At 30.1% G+C, this 22,170-nt stretch overlaps 1 protein-coding gene across 4 annotated transcripts in view; it reads right to left on the bottom strand.

Annotated features, from left to right (window-relative positions):
- LOC129912156 (innexin shaking-B) overlaps positions 1-22,170 on the bottom strand; it is a 321,007-nt gene that overhangs the window by 73,068 nt on the left and 225,769 nt on the right. For all 4 annotated transcript variants that reach the window (XM_055990287.1, XM_055990288.1, XM_055990286.1 and 1 more), the window contains 2 exons: positions 1,922-2,055; positions 1,631-1,820 (listed from right to left, as the gene is read on the bottom strand). In XM_055990287.1, the coding sequence (XP_055846262.1) occupies positions 1,631-1,820; positions 1,922-2,055 (324 nt within the window). The remainder of the gene's footprint in view (positions 1-1,630; positions 1,821-1,921; positions 2,056-22,170) is intronic.

Here is a 22,170-nt window from a genome sequence, read left to right as displayed (position 1 = left end):
AAATCTTTCTTTTTTCTATTCAAATTTGGTATTAAAACGGAAACATTTCTTACATTTTCAATCAAAATTGTTCTTTTCCGCTGAAAAATTTTCTGTGAAAGAAAACTAGTTCGCAACAGGGGGACATTTTTCGAAGTGGAAAGTTTTCCGCCCAAAACTCGCAATAAGGGGAATGTGAAATGTCATTTTTTTCCGGGTGGAATTATGAAAAAGTGAAACTCGCAAAAGGGGTGAACGTAAAAAAAATCATGAAATCTGTTTTTATAATTAATGAAACACCGTTTTTAATGATTTTGGTCAAAAAACGAGGTGTGCCATCTGATTTTTTGTATGAAAATTAATTTCTAGAAAAAAAATTAGTTTTAGTAAGTAGGGTAAACTGAGGTAAATTTAGAAAAAATTCAAAAAGCTATTTCCTCAACTAAAAGCGGTAGAAAAAAGATTGATACTGGAATCGATACATATTGTCAATACATAAAAGTCACACACACAAATAAAATAAAAGTCAAAACCGTTTAATTTAAAGTTTGAGAAATAATTCACCAAAAATCAGCACGAAAGGTATTTCAAATAATGTTTATGTTATTAAAGAGCAAAATCGAAATAACTTGACACGTATCTGATAAATTTTTGATTCAACTTAGTTTTTTTTACTTACACATTTGTTTTAGAAAAATTAAAATTTTTACATATTAATACACTGTTTAGTAAAAAAGAAAAAAAATACGAAAATTAAAAATATTTTTCTTGTGACCTAAATACGTTTTAAAGAACATATTGAATATACTTAAACTGATTACTTCGTTTTTCAAAATACTTCCAAAATCTGGATTAAGGTACAAAAAACGGTTTTTTTATTTTCATTGAAAAAGTAATTTGTTTATCTGATTTTGCTATCGATAAAAAGTGCCTATTCTTTTCAAATGGTTTAAGAAAATTATGTTGGTGTTTGTTTTCTTCTAGCAGTCATTTTTTTTTACTATACATATTACATATAAACATACAAATATTTTATGAAGATTATGTTTTTATTTTTTTTTGTTTAGTCTGAAAATCAAAACTTTTTATGTTATATTATTATGTTTTGAAAATCACTACCCCTGCAATACTCAATGAATGTAGATATTTATGACAAAATTAAAAATTATTATATGCATATCTAAACAGATATTTTATTTAAGAATATAAAAGTTGTCTCTTTTAAAATAGTTTCTATACACTTAAAAGATGCAACTATACTGTGTTGTAAAAACTTTCAGCCTTAAATAATCAGTTATCAGATCAATTCTAATAAATTTTGTTATTTTTAATTCCACAAAATTGGTTGCATGCCTATTTTATAAAAATATATACAAATTTTGTATATTCTCATTCAAATAAAAAAATTCTCTTATTCAAAATATTATTTAAATAACTCAGCTTGGCTTCACTGAGAATAATAAGCTTTTTACAAACTTGATTTTTTTTAAACTTTTTAACGAGGTGAAATGCACTTAGCAAATGCATGTGTTCTATTATTCGATACACAAACCAATACCTGTGGCAAATTCACCAATTCCAAAAAAAAGCTCCTTTTAATTTTTAAAATGTTAAAATTCACCTCTATTATTTTTCTTAAATTAAAACTTACCTGAAAAAATAGGGTAAACGCCACCCATTGATAATATTTTGTATGTTTTATTGTAAGAGGTCCACGTCCCTGTGAATTATGAACCCCAGGAAAAGGCACCTCGGAACCTTGCTTTTTCATGAAAGCATCCACCACTGTGTACGTTGAATGAATCCAACAATATGTATTGAGAACATCTTCCGGTATATCTCTATTATAAGTAAAGACAAAAACCATGTGCAAATAAAAACTGTTATACAAAACAAAAAAAAAAGCTATGTATAGCTTTTTTTCAAAAATATGTATACTCACCTCGTATGAACGCAGTCTATTGGATTTCCTACGTATTGGCGTGTTGTAACAGCTATTGAAAATGTTATTAACAGTATAACAGTTGCATTTGTGTGCAGTCGAAAAACAGGCGAGTCGATTTTAACATGAGACACCTGTTGAATTTGTTTTGTAGATTGTTTTCACATAATTCGTGATATATACGTTTAGGGAAAATAAAAAAAATTTTAAATAAAATAGATTAGTTTATATTGTAGTTAAAATTTTGATTTTATTAAAAAAATTTTAAATTAAATTTAAAAATAAAAAATTATAAAAATAATCTTAAGACTATTTTTGTGTTAATATTGTTATGTACTTTTCTAATATATATAAAAATAAATGTTTATATTTCAAAAAAGGTTTTTTTGTTTTGTTTTTTATTTTACTTAAATATGATTTAATAAAATAAAATATAATAGTAATTATAATACTTTACTTTACGTTAAGCTTTAAATAAAATTAAATATTCTTATAGGTTTTTTATTTGTTTAAAAGCAATTGAATTAGTCCAACAATAAAAATACAAGAAAAAAAAAAATTAAAACTAAAATCAATAAGTTTACTTTTAATTAATTTATATATTTTTTTTATTTACAATTACATTGATGTGTGTTCATAATGTAATATTTAAGTTTGTATTGATTTAATAAATTTGAAATATAAGTACATTTCGAATGAGAGTATTATAATTGAGTGTGTGTTGTGTGTAAATATATAAAATAAATAACGTGAATTAAAATGACATTTTTAATTTGTTTCATATTTATTGATTTAAATTTTGAAAGTGATAGGAATGCAAATTTTTTGTTTATTTTTTTTTATATTTTTTTTATAATTCTAGTCGATGCCGTATGGAATTGTTCGAGAGATAAATGGACAAAATTAGTTTCGTTCCGAATGATTAAATATAAATTGAAACGAAATAATGCTTACACAAATATTGATTGAAAATTAAAAAAAAAATATATATTTAAAATAAAAACGAAAAAAAAAAACATTTATGGAAATGTTTTTATGTAAACAATTTCGTTTTATTTTTTTGGTTTATTCATTTTTTTTTTTTAATTTGTCAATGAACGTTATGAATGAGACTGGACGATATGGCAGCGAGAGTATCCTTAATCGATATTTTATAACAATGAATGAAATTTCGATAATATTGTAGATCCTTGGTGTCGGTGGTTAAGAAATAAGTTTAATTGTACTGGTGAGTGAAATAACAACTAGCGTGTGTAATGTGAGTTAACTACAGCATTTCTTTTTTTTTAAATAATTTATACTTATGGACTAATAAATTACTTCATATAGTTTTTTTTTTTTTTTTGTGTATTGTGATTGAGACTAAGAGTGTGGCAAACTTCACATAGAGAATTTGTGATTTTGTTTGAAGTTTTATACATATAAAATATTAAAGATAAAAAAAAACAACACATAGAATTCCAGAGAATATTAGTAGTTAAAGATTATTAAAATGAAATAAAAACTTAAACAGAAAGCAAAAACAGGGGCCTGTCAACCCTTACAGAACTGCTTTGGAATGCCCCTTTTTTCAAAATAAAAATATTTCCCTTTAAACGGTTGCAGAGATATATCCCGATATAATGTTAGTTCGATATTAAGGCTTAAGTTTGAAATTCAGTAGATTTTTTAGTTTTATGAGTATGAAATTAAAAAAAAAAAAATACATTTAAAATATTTAGTTTATTTTTAACATTAATTATAAATAGAATTTTCAGTGTAGGTTACAAGAATAAAACGAAAAATTGAAAATGCGTTTAAAACATGATAATTTTTAAATAATAACATAGGAAAGTAGTTAACAGTTCAAATAAAAAAGAGGAATTGAAGTTTTAATCTTGTTATTTTTTTTTAACTTTTGACACAATCCAATCCACATGTTAAAGTTAAATTTTGTATTTTAAGGTCATGAAGTCCTTTTCTTCATTACCTTAAAATACCCTACACCATTACCTACAATGTTTTTAATAATCATGCATTAATACGTAAACATTTTATTTTTTACTAGTACATAAGTAACATTTATCATGCTAGTATTGAAGGACTATTTATACGCGTTTTCAAAATATTTGTGAGTTTCGTTGTTAAAAAAAATTGAAGCCTAAAGTTAAGCGACTAGAATGCCTTGTTCTCTTAACATAATTTTAGTTAAATCAATCAATTGATCAATAGAGTCATATTTTGATCAAATACATTTTTAAGTTTAATCTCAAATAGAAATTTTAAGTAATTTAAAGAAAATAAGTGGGTGACGTAGTGACCTAAGCGTAACTTTGTGGCATTTCAAAAAAATATTTGACTTTTGAGATTTTATTCTCGAGAGTCGTAGTTTTCTTTGAATCATTATCAATCTTAACCTTTAGCTTAACCTTTAGCTATACCTATCCAAAATGGAGGAGCTCAAAATACCAAAATTTTGATAGATATCCATAATATTTTTTGTTTTTGTATTTCATTCAAACCGTATGTTTAATATTAAAGGCAACTTTTTAAAAGCTATCTTATAGTAAATACATTTTTGGATAAGTTTAATTTTGAAAAAAAAAATGCATTAATTTTTAATTAACTTTCAACTGAATAAAAAGAAATTGAAAAATGATACAGCCCCTATTCTGAATCGATTCACGTAAATCTAAAGATTTCCTTCCCTTATCACGTCGAAGTGGATTTGAAAAACTTCTAACTTTGCAAAGCAAAACGTTGTTTCCGTCTGTTTTAGAAATTCTAAATAAAAAAATGTTTTTAAGTTTAATTCTAACCCCCATTGAAACGCTTCTTATTTCACACTTTAACGTGAATTAAATAGCAGAATAGGATGATAAATTCAATTTTCAAAAGGATAAACTTTATCTGTAAAAAAGGGAACTTATTGTAAGGCATTTGAATAGCTAAGAAAATACTTAAATCCGCAAACCGTTAACCAATTTTTGTTATTGAATCAACTTTCCCGAAATTGTGCAACGCTTAGTCCAGTAATATAGGACAAGATACTAAGCTTTTTTGTATTTATTAAAAAAAAAAAACGGTTGGATTTAAAACAAAAATCATGCTAAAATATTAACCCTTAGAAGGGTAATCAATCGTCGAATCGGCAAAGTATTATGCAATTGCTATTTTTATGAAAAGTTATTAACAATTTTTTTTTTACTTAATTCTTTGCTGTTTTGAAAAACAATTTTTTGTTTTATTTTTTAAATATTTTATCTTGATTTTCTTGATTGTCATAGGAATATTAAGAAAATAAAATTGAGAAGAATTGGTGACAAAGCTGACAAAAATTAAAAAAAAAAAAACAGAATTTTGGAAATTTTTGAGCTTATCGTTCAGAAATAACCAAAAAATGCTTAGGTCGAAAAAAATTGTTTGGCCTAGAATCTAGATTTTGGAAGTATGATTAAATGTTCCGTAATCAGTACAACCAGTTCTACAAAGCACTATAGGTTTACGCCCAAGTATTTTTTGAGTTTCACAGAACTTATATGGCTCGATATATGTGAAAGTGGTATAGGTCACATTATTTTCAAAAGAAATCAGTTTAATTAAACTAGAAGAACATTTTTTTCTCGAGGAGATCTCTACGCACATTTTCCAATCAATATTTTGGTGAATAATAAGATACTCTTAAATTGTGGTTAACAAATGTTAATTATTTTAATATTTTTTGTTTTTGCTACTACTTATACCACTTTTACCTATGTCGAATCATATCACGGTACAGCAACACGTCCCTTATCTTGGCGGACACTTTGTGGCGGAATAAAACCAAATTAGTCTCATTAATTGTAGCTAATTAAATGCTAATTTGTTGCGCAAACCAAAAATTTGTAGCTCGTTTAGTTTTTGAGTTATTGAATTTTCCGCTAAAATAAGACTGAAGTTAGCGGACAAAATCTGAAATAATTAAAATAAATGAGTTAAGTTGGCCTCCGAATTTGTAGCTTTTTAAATGCTTTTCAATTCCATAAACTTGGATTTTGTAGCCTTAACAGTTCTTTTGATATTAAAAATTCCGCTAAAATAAGACTGAAGTTAGCGGACGAAAGTAGGACATTTAATATTTTTTTGATTCCCAAAATTGTAGCTAATTAAATGCTAATTTGTTGCGCAAAAATTAATTTTGTAGCTCCACCCAGTCATTTTTTATTTGAACTTAAAGATTCAGAAGTGCACTTCCGGTTTGACGAGGCCAGTGGAGACTTCTTGAAAAAATCACTTTTTTAAATTTTTTCTTTTGCCATTATTTGTAGCTTTTGAATACATTATTTTTGATACAAACCCCAATTTTGTAGCTCAAACCGTTTTTGAAATATTCAGGATTTTATTTTAAAATTACACCTCAAAAGTACCCTTTCAAAACCCAAAAAAATGCCAAATTCCAAATTTTTTTTTTTCCAGAAATTTGAAGTAACCTAGACTAAGACGAAATCCAAAAACCTCGATTTTGTAGCTCGATTAGTTTTTTTGTTATTCAATATCCCGCTAAAATAAGACTCAATTTCATATGTAACGGTCAAAATTTTCAAAAAAGTTGAATTTTCAATTTTTTTTCTTTTCTAGAAATTGTAGCTTTGCAAAACAAAATTTGTTGCGCAAAAATTAATTAAGCTACAATTAATGGCAAAAGAAAAAATTTAAAAAAGTCTTTTTTTTAATTTCGTGCATTGGTACAGCGAACAGGAAGTGCACTTTTTAAACTTCAAATTTGAATTGAAAATGACTGGATGGAGCTACAAAATTAATTTTTGCGCAACAAATTAGCATTTAATTAGCTACAATTTTGGGCATCAAAAAAATATTAAATTTCCTACTTTCGTCCGCTAACTTCAGTCTTATTTTAGCGGAATTTTTAATATCAAAAAAACTGTTAAGGCTACAAAATCCAAGTTTATGGAATTGAAAACCATTTAAAAAGCTACAAATTCGGAGGCCAACTTAACTCATTTATTTTAATTATTTCAGATTTTGTCCGCTAACTTCAGTCTTATTTTAGCGGAAAATTCAATAACTCAAAAACTAAACGAGCTACAAATTTTTGGTTTGCGCAACAAATTAGCATTTAATTAGCTACAATTAATGAGACTAATTTGGTTTTATTCCGCCACAAAGTGTCCGCCAAGATTAGGGACGTTACAGCAACGCTTTTTCTTCTATATTGTTTAGAACTAAGTAAAGAGTTTGTTCTATTCTGCCTATCTGCTATCGAATGAAATTTTTAGAAAAAAGGAGCTCTCGACTCTTGAAGGCACATTATTATAGCCAGTAAAGTAATTGTTTTTCAAGGTTTTGGGGAAGTAGGTTTTAAGGGTTTAAAACTAGAAGCACTATGAAGTTATTGTACGAAGAGTATCATGCAACTTTCTTGTCTTATGGAAAATAAATTTGAATTCAATTTTATTATGGGTGTGACCTCTCAATCTTAATAATATTTTAAAATAAATATAAAAATTTATCTTTCGACAAAAAATATTAGAAACTAATTCCCAAACCACGTATAGTTTATGTGAAGTTTCCAACTCTTAGTCTATAATATGATTAAAGTCTCTTTGAATTATTAAAAAAAAACTATATAGAAAATGTGAGTGTGATTGAGGAGTGATGGCGTTATTTGTTTAGCAAAGAACACAACCATTTGATTTTTTTATAAAAAAATTTAATGGATTTCTAATTTAAAATTTTTTTTTTTTAAGTATAATTTATGTAGGAAAATTATGTTTTAATAAAGTTTAAAAAAGATAGGGGGAAAATGTTGCTGTGCTCGACTTTTAACTGTAGGTATACTGGTTTTAATTATATTTTTTTTTGATTGAATTCACTGTCACTGGATTTGTGGTGAAATTGTATACAAAATGCAGTGGTAATTAGTTATATATATGTTTTATAGTGATGGGCGTGGTGTCAAAGAAGTGTGTCAATTAACTTTTCATTGATATTTTATTATTGTAATAAAAATTCCGTTCATTTAAATATTTTATTTTTTTTTCTGTTATTGTTTTAGTTCCGGTGTAGTAGGTGGTAGGATATAAAATATATTTCTGTGATATAATATTTTTGTGGTTGGATGTATTTGCATATATATAGTGCTTCAGTTATGTAGGTATATAATATAGCCAGAGTTTAGTTATTGTTTCTGTGTTTTATATATATTTTATTTTTTTCTGTCGGTAGGTGGTACTTTTTGTTCAATTATTTCTATATATAAAAATGTGATCCTTTATAAGAGTTTTTTTTATGTATTTTTTTGTTTTATTTGTGAGCATTCCACTTCTAAAAAATTGTATTTCGTGTATAAAAATGGAAAAAGTGGTGATTGATATTTTTTTTTCATTTTTTTTATGTGCAATACGTTGGTGATTATCGTTTTGTGATTGAAAATGGTGAATTGGTGATTTATTTAATTTTTATTTCTTTGAAAACATATAACACATTAATATAGGTATGAAGCTGATTTCATTTAGAAACAAAAATAATTATATTGCTGACTGCTATTGTGTAGTGCAGAAATTGTGTTGTATAGAATATAGACATAGTTTTTTTTTTTTTTTTAATAATTATTATTATTAACTTCACTTGTTTCATTAAAAATATTAATATTTTAATATATAATTATATTTTCTCATATATAAACGAATTGCATTATATAGAATTTCTAAATCTTCATGTTGCGATTTTTAAATGCTTGAAAGTGATGAAATAACGTGATGAGAAAAAACTTGGTGATGAAAGAAAATGGCTGATAAATTCTTCATTGCGAAAAATGGTGCTCTAGTTTGTGATTTTTATTTATATTTTAAATTGTATAGCTATTGCATATACAGATGCGTTCACATTTTTTTAATTTCATTTATCGTGTGATGTCTAGAAAAATAATTGTGAATGAGTACAAATACGATAGACAAATTAAAATTATAATTTGATATAAATATAATAATCCTGCAGATGCATTGAAAATTTGAAATGATTAAATTGTGATTTTTGAAAAAAAGTTTTAAACTAAAAGTACAGAGTGATTTTGAAACTTTTTTTTATTTAACGTGATAGTGATTTTTATTTCATCCTTTTTTTGAGGGGTGGGTGAAAACTAAAACAAAAATCTATTGAAAAATAAAGAAGATTTTGTGAGGTTTGTAAAAACTAAATTATTGAAATGATTGCATGCTTAAGAAATGAGAAATACTTAAAAAAAAAAAAATAAAAGATTTTCTGATATAGGTTCAGGAAATTGAGTCATTTAAGTTCTTTCTTTGGCTAGAGAAAACGATAGGGGGGCGTAACAATCGGCATATCGAAGTTTTATAGGATTTATTCACATTTTACGAATATATTGTAGTTTCCATTCTGCTGTTTTTTTTTTTTTTTTGTAAATATCAGTTTTGTTTTTCTGATCCCATTGTAAAGATAATTTTACTATTATTTTGGTAACTAAAATATTTGTTTTTCTTTTGATGCATTAATTAGATATGCAGATTTCATTTGCTTTATTTTGTTTTCACTTAAAAAAAAATATCTGGTCTGAAGCCTTATTAAAAATTAATTCTTTCTCCTTTGATGTTAAATATATCTAATAATAATAAATATAATTTACTTAGGTATAATAAAACCTATTTTTTTTAATTTAATAAATTAAATGTCAATCTTTCAAAAAAAATTTTCTTAAAGGTGTTTATCTTGATGAGAATTAATTCGATGAATTTGTTTATCAAAACCATAAATTATAAAGACTTTTTTTTATTAAATAAAATCTTAAATTTTTTTTCAAATTAGTATAATTCGCTATCGCTTTTAGAATTTTTTGAACTCATGGATGTATTCTAGTGATTCCTCTGGCTAACTATTGCAAATTTAAGTTTCTGCTTAAATTATCAGAAGAAATAAAAAAAAAAAATCGATTCAAAAATCTTTATAATTTAACTATGTACATTAGGGTGGACCAAAAAAATTATTTTTCATTATTTTGATTTGTTTTACCGATAACTTGTTTTCTCGACACAAAATAATGCTACCCTAATTTTTTCAGAATTTTTCGATGATGTTTAGGGGTTGCGCGCACCCCTTTATTAAAAAAAATTAAGATTTTTTTTATTTTTTCAATTTTCTCAAAAACTAGAAAGCATTAAAACATATGGACTTCAGTATTTGATAAGGAATCAATTGTGACACTTTATTTTATCAGCCATTTTTTGTATTGTAATCCACAATCCTGACAAAAATAGTATTTAATGTGGTTTTTTAAACTTTTATCCCCAATTTTTTACTTTTAAATCGATTATTTCAAAAAAAATTGATTAAAATAACCTTACTTTAAAATTAGAATGAAGTGTACAGTTCTAGATTTTGAAAAAGGTATCATTCATAATTGTAAGTGTTGCCATTGTTTTTTAATATTTTTTTATTATTTAAAGTCATTTTTTAGAAAATTGCCATTCCCGCCTAAAAGGAGCCAGATAGACCACCGCTCCTATAGTAAAAAATGATCGTATTTAACTCCTCTACAAAATACCGTTATCAAATCTCGGCGCCCAAGATATAGTACCGTCCCCCATTTTTCCTTCACTTGTTTTGGTACGATCTTTTAAAAATTTTTTTTTTTTCTTTTATCAATCTAAGAAGAATTGAGCAATATAAAAGCACGGTTTTTATAGTAAATTTGATGAGGAATACGATAAAAATAATTTTAACCGTTATAAAAAAACAGTAAAACATACTTTTAAGGCTTTTTTGCCAGCATTTATCACCAATTTCGACTTCTAACCCCTGGGAATCAGTCAAAAATATTTTTTTTTGAAAAAAGAAAAATTGAAGCAAGTAGACCTATTAAAACTCAATACTTTTTACTCAAACAGCTTTTCGATTAAAAAATTATTTAAGCTTTAAAAAAATTAAATACTAAAAGAGCTTATTTTTTTTAATAAAGGGGTGCGCGCAACCCCTAAACATCATCGAAAAATTCTGAAAAAATTAGGGTAGCATTATTTTGTGTCGAGAAAACAATTTATCGGTAGAGCAAATCAAAATAATGAAAAATAATTTTTTTGGTCCACCCTAATGTACATATATAAAAATAAAGCATAACTTCAAGTTAATTTATAAAACTTAGCAGTTTGATTTTAAATTGACATCTGTTTGTTGAAAGATCAAGTTCATTACATATAATAGTGTTGAAAGAGTATCCATTCTATATTTCAGTTGTCTGGCTACGAACATTTAGAAAGCCTTTTGCTGAGAAATTAAAACAAATGCTTTGATATCAACGCAAAATGTACTCTCTTATACTAAAATATCAACGATCTTTAAAAATAAGCGCAAATAATTTAGGTATATTGCAAAGAGCTTTGTTATATAGCGCGGTTATTTTTTACCAAATTTGTTGGACCAAATCATCACTTCCGATTCCATGGCATTCTTTTATTCCACGCTTTTATCACCAGCAACACCAGCATAAACTTCACTTTCGTTTTCAGGGTCAGCTATAATCTTTGAAAGTTTTCATATTCGTTTTCTTCCTTCAATTCTGTTGTTTGAAAAAGTTTTCTGGAAGCCCACTTTGTTAAATGCATAGAAATCGCGATTTAACCTTTAAAAACAATTCAACAACCTGTACATAAAATTGCGAAACATTCAGTATACCAAATAAATCATCATTTAAGGGGGATTATACAATGACACATCAGAAACAACTGATCGAATTTTGAAAGGCCTATGTGCATTGTTCAATAAAATCAATACCTTAAACAATTTTAGATCCACAAAAATTCTATTGTAATGCTATCATCGTAAATAAGAATCTGTGTGAAAAAATTTCTGATGAACGATATCCATTTGGCAAAGATTTTTCAAAGTAAAGAAACAGTTTTTTTTTTTTTTGTCAAAAAACCGAACTTTTGGAGTTTCAATTGGTTGATTGAACGAGCAATTTTTTCGGCTAGTGACTTATGTACAACTCTCAACCATTTTTGTGTGCCCCAAGTATTTTTTAAGTGTAAGGTACACACTGTTATTAAGGATAAATTCATTTTCTCACAACAAATGTAACTTTTCAAAAAGATACATTTAATTTGGACCTGATTTCAAATGCAGTCTATCAAGTTGAAGCTTTTGAATTTTGTTCGGTTTTTTGAAATTTTCTCTTATAACCTACTAGTACTTCAAAATTTCTGTTTTTGAGGTTTTCGTTCTTGAGTAATTGAAAATATATACATATTGGAAATTTCAAAAACATATTTTATACCAATATTGTTTTTCATGATTTCAAAAAAACAAAATATATACCTTTCCTATAGACTCCATATCCTTAATAGTATTGAAATATTTGAGGAGTTAAATTTAGCTTCTCCCAGAACATTGCTGAAGAAATGTTTATTTTTGTTTTTATTGTTGTCTGGGTTGTCGTCAGGGATGTTTTCTACTTTTACTCCACTCACTTGTGCTCATAAAAGTTCTTATTACTTCAATATTCGTACAAGTAGCTGTAGTACTATAATGTATGTATATTGTATACTCTTTATACATCCTATAGTTACATGAAGCTTGTGGATGATGTTTTTTTTTTGGTTAAAATCTCTTTCAATGATTTCCAAGTAAAAGAAAATAACAAAATCATATCATCAAGTTCTCTGTGTGTTAAATGATGTAAGCACAAATGGTGGCAAAGAGATTTGCAAATGGATTAAGTTTGGATTGTTTGAGTTGTGAAGCAGAAGGAGTGTGTCGTATTTAGATAGACAATGTATTATGTTTTGTTTTGAAAGTAAAATAAAGTAAAAATTACGTTTCCGTTTTTTTTTTTTTTTTTGTTGTAGGTTTATTGGTTGAAACACTCGAAAACAGTTTATATTTATTGATACTTTCAATATTTATACAAGTGGATATTTATTGGTATAGTTTGGTTTGGTTAGTATTGTAAACCTCAATCTAATAGTGTACATAATTGCTTGTTAAATTACAAGTTTTTTAAAAATAAAAAGCATGACTTTCGGTTGCTTCTGCTAATGATCGACTTTAGAATTTGACTGTCTGACTTGGTTAGTTTCAAAAGGATATTCACCGGAATTGACATTCATATCGACATTTGTCGACATTCACGAGAGGAATGTCAATGAAATAAATGTTCAGCAAATGGATGACAACTTAATTTGGCATAAAAACATTAATTACTGGATTTCAAGATATAGATTTTGTGCTGGTCCTTATAGACCAGTGCCAAGGCCGTTTTCGAAGGCTATAAAAGTTGAAAATATTACTAGAAGAAAATGAGTGATGAAGAAATTTAGAATAAATGGTAGGTGTAAATAGTAAAAAAAAAAACTGTATTGGATAGCAGCAGATCCCCGGAAGTGCGAGAGGGGAGGGACAAAATGGGGCGAGGTTGAAAAAAGTGTTTTCTTCCGATTTTAAAGACCTATAACAATATTGTACGTATTTGTGTTTCTAGTTAGCCCAATTTTTGTGAAGTCCAATTTGAAACAAAATGCTAACTCGATTTAAAAAAAAAAGAAAAAAAAAAGTTATTTTCAATTAAAAAAAGTTGATACAAAATTTACTTTAAAAAGGTTTAGATAAACTTAGCTCCACATCATACTCCTCATAACTCATTTTCTGCTCTTATTTTTGTATTCAAAAATTAATTGCGCTAGTCTATTAATTATTTTCTGAAAAACGGAACTGGAAAAATTTCAACAAAATTGGAAATCTCTTTAAGGCTAAATTTATTCACTCTCCATTATATTTAAAGTCTTCATTAAAAAAAAAAAAACTGTCAAATCACACACAAATTTTAAAATGGCGACTTTAAGTTAAATAGAGTGTCAATAAATTGGACCTAGGCCTAGGTAGATATTTTTATGTTTTTTTTTTTGGAATAAAATAAAAACAAATAAGTATCTACCTACTGACTTGTAGAAAAAACAGGCCTACATAAAATATTACTCAAAATCACGATCTCAAAGAGACTCTTGGGTTTCATATATGAACAGAGTTTTAAGAGACCTTTCTTTGGATGTGTCACTCGATGAATTTGGTTGATTTTTTGAAATAATTTTTTTCTTCGGCAAGGGTTACCCCTTGAATTTTTTTTTTTTCAAAGTATGAAAAACAAAAATTTGAAATTTTTGTTTTGCTTAATAATAGGCTTGTACACTGAAAACTCATATTGTTCGCAAATATTTGCCCAAAATTGTAACAAAAAATATGATTAAATGCAAATAAATCAGCAACAAAACCTTCAAGCAACTGGTTTTTAGTAATGAGTATGTCTGAAACAAGCTATCTTTTGATGTCGCACTTCATTAAAAGAAAAAAAAAAAAAAATGGTTTTGACTAGCTCAAAGTACGTCTCTGATTGTGAATTATTTTTATAAAATATAATTAAATAGTTAGTTATTTAAGTGTAATTACAAGAAATGTTCATACAAAGATATTACAAAATATCGTCTTGCAAAAAATTTAGCTCAACGCTACGTTGTTCTTAAATATTTACTTCTAATTTGTAACAAATCTTAAAAGTATTACTCAGCAGTTTCAAAATGATAACTAAAAACTAAACAAGATATAAGATCATGTATATCAAGCTGCAATAATGCAGCATTTTTATTTTAAATTTGAAATGGCTTTAAGGTAGAAATTATTATTATTATTATTATTGTTATTATTATGGAGTTTCTCTACATCTCGGCATCAGCCGGAGATTTACATATCCCGGGTATTAAATACCAAAGGATTATGCTCTGATGGGGCGTAGTCCAAGTTCTATACCCTTTATTGTGTATTGCTGTTTTTGTGTGTTTGTTGTATAAATTGTGTTAAGAGTTCAGAAATTTACGGACGATGCTGCAAGTATCCAACAAGACTGCTTTTTGTATTGGTGCTAGCAGGTGACTAACTTTGTGCTTCTCCAGATTTGAGCATAGATGTTTAGGTACCAGTCCAGTAGCAGATATGACAATCGGAGAAATGCTTACTGCAGAATCATTATATAATGCTTTAAGTTCAACTGCTAGAGCTGCGTATTTCGAAATTTTTGTGGAGTAAGTTGACTGAAGGTTTCGATTCAGCGGAACTGCTATATCAAAAATCTCTATCTTTTTCTCCCTTTTATGAAATAATATAATGTCAGGTCTATTAGCGGGAATGTGTTGATCTGTAGATACACTTCTATCCCAATAAAGTTTTTTGGTTTGACTTTCAAGCACAGGAAGAGGTTCGTATTTGTAATATGGCAAATGCTCTGTGAGGAGGCCATTATTGAGTGCTAGTTGTTGGTGCACGAGTTTTGCGACATTATTATGCCTATGCGTATATTCGAATGAAACAAAAGCACTACATCCAGATATGATATGTTCAATGGTTTCTCCACTCTCTCCACATCGTCGGCATCTGTCGTCCACAGACTCTTTGAGAACAAATTTACGATAATTTCTTGTTCCTATTACTTTGTCTTGAATGGCTATTACAAAACCTTCGGTTTCGGAGAAGAGTTTACCCTGTGTAAGCCATAGGTTTGAACACTGCTGATCAATGTGATCCATATGCAGTTCGTGGGGATGGACTCCATGAATGGGTTTTGATTTCCATTGGGTGATTTGTTCATCGATACTCTTAACATTTTGTGGACATTGTAGAGTATCCGAACTGAGGTTCAGTGGGGTAAATCCTTCATCAGTTAGTGCCACTGCCTTTAACAAAGGAGAGTGACTACATTGGAAATATTGACGGAGGTTCATAACTTGGTTATAATGCAACTGGCTAAGATCTGCAATGCCAAGTCCACCTAGTTTACGCGGTAGTGATGTTCGTTCTTTTGCGCTTTGTGGGTGGTGGCTTCTGTAGTTTGTCATCGTCGTGCGGATTAGCATTTCCAGTCTTGATATATCAGTGGGGGACCATTTAATAACTCCAAAAGAATATGTCAACAGAGGTATTGCCCAGGTATTGATGGCTTTGCATTTATTTCCCCATTAAGGCTTGACTTCATGATAATTTTCAACCGTGTTCGAAATTGAGACGTCAATTTATCCTTGATGTTGGTATGGTTGATTCCTTTGAGTTGCAGAAATCCGAGGTATTTATAAGATTCACCATTTTGCAGATTTTCAATTATTTTGTCTTGGTCAATTTTGCATCCTTCGTTTTTGTCATCAATTTTTCCTTTAACCAGGTGAATCATTTTGCATTTTTCAAGGCCAAATTCCATTTCGATATCAGAACTAAAACTTTTGACTATTTCTATCATTTGATAGAGCTTTTCTCTTTTGTTGGCGTAGAGTTTCAGGTCATCTACATAAAGCAGGTGGTTAATGGTGTGGTCAAAGGTTTCTGTTCTGATGGTGAATCCAGATCTTACTTTGGCCAAAAGGTTACTGAGAGGATTGAGTCCGATACAGAACCAAAGTGAGCTGAGTGAGTCACCTTGAAAAATCCCTCTTTTTATAAAGATAGGTTTGCTAAGAGAGTTTTCTTGACATAATTGTGTGTTCCATGTTGTCATCAGATTTGCTAGACACATGACTATAGTTGGATGTATTTTATATAGTTCTAGAACCTTAATAAGATAATTATGTGGCATGGAGTCAAATGCCTTCTGATAGTCGATAAAGGCCATGCTGAGATTTCTTTTCTTTCTCAGAGCTAGTCCTGTTATGACAGAGTCAGAAATAAGTTGATCCTTGCAGCCCATAGATTGCCTTCTACAGCCTTTTTGCTCATCAGAGATGATATTATTGATGGAGCAGTGGTGATAGATTCTGTTTGTTAGAATCCTAGTAAAAAGTTTATATGATGTTGATAAGCAGGTTATGGGACGGTACTTTGATGGGTCCTCACATGGAGAACCTTTAGGAAGAAGATAGGTTAGGCCAGATGTGAAAAACTGTGGAGGGGTTGATGATAGTAGTAAAATGTGGTTGAAGCATTTAGCTAGTTGATCATGGGTAACTGTGAGTTTTTTCAACCATATATTTTGTAGTTTATCAACACCTGGTGATTTCCAATTGCTGGTCATGGAAATAGCTTCCGATATCTCATCTTTGCTTATGAGTTGATGATGCATATGTGCTATGTGATTAGTACGGCTTGCCGCATCAGCTATCCAAGGAGCATTTTCATTATACATTTTAGCATTACTCCATATATTCTTCCAAAATTCTTCTGTTTTATCCAATGGTGGAAATTTAGGATTAGTGCTTATTTCCGTTTGTGTAGAGGTTTGCCGATAGAAGGTTCGTTGGTTTTGTTGAAAGAGTGTATTTTCGGTTTTTCTCTTGTTACTTTCAGTATACCGTTTTAAGCGCTTAGTATATGCCAGAAGTTTTTGACATTTTCTGTCGAGTATTTCAGTAATTTGATTCATAGTAATTGATGAAAGATGTCGTGGGTTAATTATTTGTTTTATATGTCTAAGAAGCCTGCTTGATCCAGATCCACTTTTAAAGGATGTTAGTCTTCCAATATCTTGTCTTAGTTTCTCTATTTTTATTTCTAGTCTTTTTCTCCATTTTGGGATAAAAGAGCGACTATTACTATTGAAATTTTCTGGTAATGGAATGGGATTCTTTCCTAAGGCTCTAATAGCTGTAACTGCGGAGACATAGATTAAAGAATTAAGATTTAGGATCTCCATGTCTTCGTGTAGATAATTGGGAAGAATTTCCGAATTGATGGAGTTCAGGATTTCTTCAAGTTTTTTGGTTTCATAAATTCTTGGAATTTTCGGCCTTAAGGAAGGATCCATTCCTTCGAATTCAATCTGGGCTAGAATAAACGAATCTTTCAGGTGTTGTGTGCTGTTTGGTGTAGACAGTTGGATAATTTGTTCTGTGTTACTGTATGGCGATTGGTGATCTACATCTGGATTAGTTTGTGATGGCTCTAATTCTGGTGACGTTTGGATTTGTTGGGTCTCCTGGCCTGGTTGTTGATTTGAGGTTGTAGGGTTCGTGATTGGGGCTGCAGGTGGTGGTTCAGCGAGCTGAGATGCTATTTCAGCTGCAATCCTCTGCCTTCGGTCTCGTTCAATATATTCGTTAGCAATAATAGCGTCTTTTCGTCTGGCTAGGTTGTTTTCGTTAATTCTGTTCCCGAAGCTTCCATAACGGTCTATAAACATGTTGTACATTGCCCTTCTGTATAAAGTTCTATATTGCTGGTCTTCGCAGTGGGTTACTGTGTAGTAGCAGCGTAGGACATATTCATTCATTTCATTAGTCCATTGGATATTATTATTATTATTATTATTATTATTATTATTATTATTATTATTATTATTATTATTATTATTATTATTATTATTATTATTATTATTATTATTATTATTATTATTATTATTATTATTATTATTATTATTATTATTATTATTATTATTATTATTATTATTATTATTATTATTATTATTATTATTATTATTATTATTATTATTATTATTATTATTATTATTATTATTATTATTATTGTTATTATTATTATTATTATTATTATTATTATTATTATTATTAATCCCCACAGAAGTCCTAAAAGCGACCGCCAAAGCATGTCCCCAATTACTGTTGAACATGTTTAACAGCTTCCTAATAGAAGGCGTCTTCCCTAAGAGCTGGAAGAAACAACGGTTGGTTCTCATCAGCAAAGGCAAAGGAGACCCGAATTCCCCATCGGCATACAGACCTCTGTGCATGCTAGACACTGCGGGGAAACTCTTGGAAAAGCTTTTGAAACCACGACTTTCAGCAGCAGTACAAGCTTCGGGCGATCTATCAGAGAGACAGTACGGTTTCCGGAGAGGCCGCTCTACTATCGGAGCAATACAAGAAGTAGTTCACGCAGCCCAAATTGCCCAACAAAGAAACCACTACTCGAAGGAGATCGTCTTGCTGGCGACGCTGGATGTTCGAAACGCCTTTAACTCGGCCAGGTGGAGCGATATTCTACATGCGCTCGAATGGAGATTCCACGTTCCTGCCTATCTGCTACGGATGGCGAAGAACTATCTCAGGGATCGAGAGCTGATCTACGATACCGCAGAAGGCCAGCGAAGAAAGGAAGTCACGTCTGGGGCAGCGCAGGGATCAATCTTAGGACCAGACCTGTGGAACATCTCCTATGATGATATCCTTCGCATGGAGATGCCTGACGATGCCTTCCTGGTTGGCTATGCTGACGACATCGCCGCGGTGATTACGGCACGAGACACCGATAGCGCGCAAAGAAAGCTGAACCAGGTCATGCGACGGACAAATTCATGGATGGAAGAGCATGGACTCAGCCTAGCCACGGAAAAAACAGAGATAGTTCTTCTGACGAGGAAGAGGATTCCCACACAAACGGACTTCCAAATTGGGGACGAAGTAATAAGAAGCAGCGCGGCAGTGAAGTACTTGGGACTGAGGCTCGACACAAAGCTAACCTATTGGCAACAAATAAAGGCAGCAACGGAAAGAGCATCAAAAACTACCACATCACTGAGCAGACTGATGGCGAACGTGGGGGGACCAACGGCCAGTAAGCGGAAGCTACTGATGGCGACAACGCATTCCATCCTTCTGTATGGCAGCGAAATATGGGCGGACGCACTTAAGCAGGAGAAGTACCGAAAGCAGATGGCAGCTGTACAAAGATGCGGAGCTCTACGCGTGGCAAGCTCTTATCGAACGGTGTCGGAACCAGCTGTCCTTGTAATCGCTGGAGTGACCCCTATCGATCTCCTAGCGACAGAAAGGAAGTACGTCAAGAAGGCGGAAATGGGAGTGGAAGCGGCAGCAGAAGAGGCTAAGCAGCTGACCATACAGAAGTGGCAAGAGCGTTGGTGTGCAGAAAGCAGAGGACGATGGACGGCGAGGCTGATCAGAAATGTAGCTGAGTGGAAAGACCGGAAACACGGTGAGGTTAATTATTACGTCACCCAGTTACTCACCGGACACGGTTACTTCAACGCATTTCTCCACAAGATCGGCAAAACAAGTAGTCCAGCATGCCAGTACGGGGACTCCCAAGAAGACGATGCACAACATACCTTCTTCGCCTGCAACAGATGGGCAACACAAAGACAAGAACTGGAGAGAAGCATTGGCACCATCACTCCAGAAAATATAGTCCAAAAGATGCTAACTAGCCAACATAATTGGAATGAGACCTGTAAATACACCAACCAGGTCCTCAGAATCAAGAAGATGGAAGAAGAACAGTTCCGCGTTCCTAATCTTTCCTAATCTATTAACCAACTAACCTAATTAAATCTAACCAAACCAACTTCTACTAACGTCACCTAACTTCACCTAATAAAGACTAATTTAAACTAACGAAACCCAACTAATCTAACCTAAACCTAACCTAATCCTAAGATTTCCTACCTAACCTAACCCTCCCTAACCTAGGAACGAAGAAAGCAGATGAAGAAAAGATCCCGCCACAAGACGTGAGCCCAGAATGGGCGCTACAACAGCACCCCCTCTTGAAGAAGTGCAATCCCGTGGTCCCGAGGGGGGGTTCTTCGTGACACTTTTGGAGGTTTAGTCGGTATGCCATTATAAGGTTTTAACATTTTTTCCTTGGTGGTGAGTCCGACACACGGGGAGGTATGGATACCTCCTTATGGTGCGTAACGCATTCCTCCACAAGTAAAGTAAAAAAAAAAAAAAAAAAAAAAAAAAAAAATTATTATTATTATTATTATTATTATTATTATTATTATTATTATTATTATTATTATTATATATTATAAACTCCTGCTCAAAATTAACGAACACTATTTTCTTGTTTAGTTATACCCCTGCATCGTATTTAATATTTGTTGTATATTTTTGTGTTTGCTTATTGTTTAGCAAGTCGGAAAAATGCTAAACTGCAACAGTATTATCAACCAAAAAAAAGATGAACCAAATTATTTAGCAATTCAAGGTCTGAAAACTGATATTAAAATAATTTTTGTTTTGTAAGAAAAAAAATTTAAAAAAACAAATGTAAGCACGTGACAGTTCTTTCCAATAATTTCATTCAATACTTGGCATTGTCTCCTCTAGAGCATATGACAACTTGGAGCCATCTGTTCATTCCACGAATTAACTTTTGAAGGTTTTCTTGTAACTTTTCTTTCACTCCAGTTTTCTGTTGATCAAGAATGCTTGGAGTTGAATTTCGGCCTCAATTTTATCAACATTTCCTAGACATGTTCTATTGAATTTAAATTCGGATATCTGTGTGGTCAATTCAAGGGTGGCATATTTTAACATTTTAATCCATACCTTTAATTTAAGCTCACTCTTGTCTTATTTGAGAAGAAAATAACTACGATACTGTGAGATAAAGTAATAGTAGGACTTTTCTGTAAAATAAACATGATGTGCGTAATATTTGAGCAGCAGTGTATATTATCATGTAGATTAAAAATGTTGGCATTTTTAATTTAACAGTTTATTCAAGTTAACTTAACATTTTGTGGTGTTATTACATAGTACCTTTTTAAACTAAGATCATTCCAAAATCTAGAATGTAAATAAATAAAGCTTTTAACCTGCCATTCTGTTAGATTTTTTGATAAAATAATAGTTTAATAAATTTTGATTTTTTTCATAAGAAACTTCACCGGAAATCTTCCATTGATGATTTCTAATTCCTCTTTGAAAAACGTATCACATAATTTTTTGAATGGTTCGATGATATTATGATTATTTGTTAAAACTTGAACTTTCTTCCTTGTAATAACTTAAATAGGTACCTAGAATAAAATGAAGTATAATTTAGTCTCAATTCAACCTTTCAGATATTAAGTTATTAGTATTGCATTTATAAGCTTTTATCTTCTTGATATTTTCTTTTCAATTTCTAGTTCAATCCGCTTAATTTAGCGTACCTACTGATAATCCAGAAAATGTAATCACCTAACTAGTGTTCATTTTGCAATGACCTAATAATTAAAAAAAATTTTGAAATCATAGTAAACACGTCTTATGATTTTTTGTTTTTAACCTATAACACCTGCACTACTTTTCAATATTTTTATAAACAAAAACGCATTACCTACTTCTTTCAATACAAAAGAAGAATGCTCATACATTCGTTATGGATGTTTATAATTATTTACAAATCCTTTTGACTGCTGTCTTTTTTTTTGCCAATAACCTACATTCGAAAAGTAATAATCAATGACAGAAATCATTCTTAATGTTCACCAATCGCGTTTGCGAAATGTATTATTCATTAGAAGCCGATTTCATTTCTCATTCATATAA

This window comes from Episyrphus balteatus, chromosome 2, assembly GCF_945859705.1.
Source record: "Episyrphus balteatus chromosome 2, idEpiBalt1.1, whole genome shotgun sequence".
Lineage (NCBI taxonomy): Eukaryota > Metazoa > Arthropoda > Insecta > Diptera > Syrphidae > Episyrphus > Episyrphus balteatus.
This window is presented reverse-complemented; position numbering and strand designations above follow the sequence as displayed.